Here is a 4,709-nt window from a genome sequence, read left to right as displayed (position 1 = left end):
TCCAGACCCAGGGATTGAACCCAAGTCTTTTATGTCTCCTGCATTGGCAAGCAATTTCTTTACCACTAGTGACCCCTGGGAAGCCCCAGTGGACATGAGTTTGAACAAACTCAGGGAGATAGTAAAGGACAGGGAAGCCCAGTGTGCTGCAGTCACAAAGAGTTAGGCTTGGTGACTGAACAACTTTGAGCCCTATAAACCTTCTAAGTATTTTTTTTTCATGTTTAACTTCTATATAACCTATTCCATTAACTTACTTCACATTTCCAAAAAGCTATTAGCTTGTTTTATTTTCTTTTATAGCTGCTACCTTCATTCATTCATTCCTTCATTCCTCTGGAATCCAAATAATCTTAAACCCTTGTATAGTGGTGTGTGTGTTTGTGTGTATTCATGCTAGTGTTATAGAGGTGTAGATAAAATTCATTTTATGAGGGAATCACACACACACACACACACACACATCTCCTCCCTCAAGCATGACATGTAAACACTGAACTTTGTAATTTCCTAGAAATTAAAATAAATTAGAATAAGAAAACTCATTTCATTTTACTAAATTCATTTCAAAATAAACTTTACAAGGGGACATGGGTTAGAATTGATAGATTTGGAGGACTAGCCCCAAGTCTAGGACCAAATGAGATTGTGACTACAATAGTGATTACTGCAGTGTTTGTGTAATGATCTTCTGGGTTGATGAACTCATGAAGGTGCTGGGATAATTGCACCTGGAAAGGTCATAGATGTTTCACACCCTCTCTCTACAGGATCTCTAAATATCTCTTTTATCTGGCACTTGTAGACTTCCATATACTATACTTCTGTCAATCAAATTTATTTGAGGAGAGCTGCCCAGATGAGAGTAAAAGGATCCTCAAAAATTCACCTCCTCTCATAAAAACACCAAAATCATGAGTAATTGCAGAACAAACTGGAACCTATCATAAATCACGTCTCAGCACCGAGACCTGGCCCCACCCAACAGCCTGTAGACTCCATTGCTGGGACACCCTAGGCTGAACAACAAGTGAGTATAAGACACAGCAGACAAGCTGTCTAAAGACTTTATGAGTCCACAGCCACCTCTGGACTTGCTCTCTAGACATAGTTCTGCACATCAGAGGTCCAAGTCCTACTTTGACCCACCAGTCATCAGGCACCTGCTCCTCCCACCAGGAAACCTCCAGGAGCCTCTAGACCACGCTCACGCAGTCTGGTGTAACAGTCTAACAGTCCTGAGACCACTGGCTTCCAGCCCTTGGGTAATGAGATTCGAGTCCACTGCTGGGACACAAAGGACATCTTCTACAGAGGACCACTCCTCCAAGGTTGAGAATCCTCACTGACCTACTACATATAAAAATATAAACAGAAATTTAGACAAAGATGAGGTAATGGAGGAATATGTTTCCAATGAAAGCACAAGATAAAACCTCAGAAGAACAACAAAGTGATGTGGAAATAAGAAACCCATCCTCAAAAGAGATCAGAGTAGTGACAGTAAAGATAAATAACTTGAGAAGAAAATGAATGCACAGAGTGAGAAATAATAAATTTTTAACAGACAATTATAAAATATGAAGACCAGTCAAGCAGAATTAAAGAATGCAATTAAGGAAATGAAAAATACACTAGAAGCATAAAGACTAGACTGAATGAGACAAAAGAATGAATCAGTGGGTCAGAAGAAAGAGAGGTAGTAATCACTGCAGCCAAACAGAAAACAAACAAGCAAAAAATAATGGAAAGAGATGAGGACAGTTTAAGAGTCCTCTGAGACAATATCAAGCATGCTAATATTCACATTATAGGGGTCCCAGGACAAGAAGAGTGAGAGAAATGGCCTGAGAAAATATCTGACATTAAAATGCTCTTTTTATTGAAATCACCACTCTTACTGATGGCTTTCTGAGCCTAAGTTTGTGATATGAACAATGGAGAATGATACTTAATGTTCAAAGAAAATTTATAAATAATGTAATACTTGTCATTTACCTTTAGAGGTTAAATGGCTTATTGTTTTTCATTCTAAAGTAGTTTCATACCATAGTGTTATTGTCAATTACCACCAAAAATGCTGTGTACAAATTTGTAAATATTTAATTTAAAAAAATAGAATTTAGTTATATGTAATGGGCTTCTCAGGTGGCTGAGTGGTAAAGAATCTGCCTGCCAATGCAAGAGATGTTGGTTCATTCCTGGGTGGGGAGGTACCCTGGAGAAGGAAACGGCAATCCACTCCAGTATTCTTGCCTGGAAAATCCCATGGACAGAGGAGCCTGGCAGGCTACAGTTCATGGGGTTGCAAGAATCAGACATGACTTAGTGACTAAACTACCACCATGCATAATAAAATGGTGTGTGCATATCTATCTATCTATCTATTTATACTATTGTATATATAACTAATGTATATATGCCAATTTTTATTAAAATAGCATATATGTGTATATAGACAGAAAGATGGATATATAGTCACTTACAGTCCCTGTCTCAATAAATGGTAACTGGTATAATCATCCCACCATTTTATCATCATTGCCTGGCCATAGACTACAGCAGTTAATAACATGATCTGGAAAAAAAAAAAAAAAAAACTTGGTCTGAGAGGTCAGTTAGATTCCAGTTACAGGTTTTTCATTATATTTCTGTTTTGGAACATAGTCCTTTCTATTTGCTTACACACCTGTAAAATGGGGATGATAGCAGTGTCTACCTCTTTATATTGTTATAGAGATTGCAGCTGAATATTAATATAATAATATTTCTATTGTGATGAAAGCTTATGAATCCATATACAATAATGAAGCCAGTAAAACTAGAATACAATTTGGCAGAACTTTCCAAATACGCAAACACTAGTCCCAGGTTAGGTTTGTCTTTCTTTACCTGAAACCATTTCTTCTCTTCACCTTGCAGAATGTATGATTTGTAGGTTTTATTTATTTTTTTTTAATCTCATAGGTATTCTTAGCCTAAGTTACAAATAATATCCTTTTGATCCTTGCATCAGCTGAATGAATGTTGGGTTTCTCAAACATCTTATTGATCACCTGAAATCACTTTCCTACTACACAATTTCCTAATGGCATTTTTCATCTGGTCATTTCTCAAAGTATAGATTAAGGGATTTAACATGGGCGTTATCATAGTGTAGAATACAGCAACTGCTTTATCAATAGGTAAGCTAGTTGCTGGTCTCAGGTACTCAAATATGCAAGGTAAAAAGAAAAATACGACTGCTGTGATATGGGAGACACAGGTGGAGAGAGCTTTTTGTCGAGCTTCCAAACTCTGGGTTTTTAAGGAGTGCAGAATGACTGCATAGGAGCCAATCAAGAGGAGAAAGTTTAGCAGACAGATGAAACCACTGTTGGCAGCAACAAAGAGCCCTAGAGTGTGGGTATCAGTGCAGGCAAGATCGAGCAAAGGGTTCAGATCGCACATAAAGTGGTCTATGACATTAGGGCCACAGAACGGTAATTTGATGATGAAGAGAATCTGTATGGTTGCATGAAGAAAGCCTCCCACCCATGACACTCCTACTAAAAGGCCACAAACCTGCCAGTTCATGATAGTAGTATAATGCAAGGGCTTACAGATGGCCACATAGCGGTCATATGCCATCGCAGTAAGCAGAATGATGTCAGCACCTGCAAACAAATGTTCCCCAAAGATCTGCATCATGCATTCATAGAAAGGACTCGTTTTCTTTTCATAGAGTGAATCTATGATCACTTTAGGGGTATTGACACAGGAATAGCAGGCATCAATGAACGAGAGATGAGCCAGGAAATAGTACATGGGGGACTCCAATAATGAACTGGCTTTGATGGTGACCATAGTGAGCACATTTCCCACAATAGAGACAATATAGACAATCAAAAACACAACAAATATGGTTTTCTGCATCTTTGGATTCTGTGAGAGCCCCAAGAGAACAAACTCTGTCACATTGTTTCTATTCTCCATGTATCTCAGGTTAAGATTAATTCATGTTACTTGAAAAAGTCACATTTCATTAACTCAACCTTGAATTCATTGTCTGTCAACGTTATAAACAGTAAATGCCTAAATTCTATTAAGTACATAATGCTTATGAAATTTTTTTGAGATAGAAAAACTGGTCTGATCTCTTGAAGATTACTCAAAGTCTCTCCTGGGTAATGGGATTTTTATAGTATAGACATAAGATCGTGATGCAGAGGCAGGAGTTGATCTGTGGACACTTAATTATGTAAGATGACTCTGAGCGTAAGGTGAAACAGTAGATCTTCCACATAGTGGGAGACTGAAAAGAGAGGTAGAAAATATGTGTGTAAGGCTATGCATGCAAAGCTAAGGAATTTTCCTTTTATTTTTAGGAAAGGGGAAATCAGAAATGGTAATTGATAATATGAGTATAAAAACAAAGAGGGACTGAAAAAGTGGAAATCACCAATATAACTTCCATGTTCATGTGACTAAATGAAGTGGGCTGAGATTCTGTTTGGAGATATAAACCAGAGAAAGGAACCCCAGTACCATACTCTTTATACGTGTTGACATAAAGTGTAATAGGTTATTGCTGTGTGTTTTTTGTGTGCCTAGATGCCTCAGTTGTCTGACTCTTTGTGACCCTATGGACCATAGCCTGCCAGGCTCCTCTGTCCATGGGATTCTCAGGCAAGAATACTGGAGTGGGTTGCCATGCCCTCCTCCAGTGA

At 38.1% G+C, this 4,709-nt stretch overlaps 1 protein-coding gene across 1 annotated transcript; it reads right to left on the bottom strand.

Moving 5' to 3' along the window:
* Positions 1 to 3,045: 3,045 nt before the first annotated feature.
* Positions 3,046 to 3,978, bottom strand: LOC122438006 (olfactory receptor 4C13-like). Its single transcript, XM_043462465.1, has one exon. The coding sequence runs from the start codon at positions 3,973 to 3,975 to the stop codon at positions 3,046 to 3,048; it is 930 nt and encodes a 309-aa protein (XP_043318400.1). The 5' UTR covers positions 3,976 to 3,978.
* Between the last annotated feature and the right edge of the window lie 731 nt (positions 3,979 to 4,709).

The sequence above is a fragment of the Cervus canadensis genome, chromosome 3 (assembly GCF_019320065.1).
Source record: "Cervus canadensis isolate Bull #8, Minnesota chromosome 3, ASM1932006v1, whole genome shotgun sequence".
NCBI lineage: Eukaryota > Metazoa > Chordata > Mammalia > Artiodactyla > Cervidae > Cervus > Cervus canadensis.
Note: the sequence above shows the minus strand (reverse complement) of the source record. Positions and strands in the feature narration are given on the sequence as shown.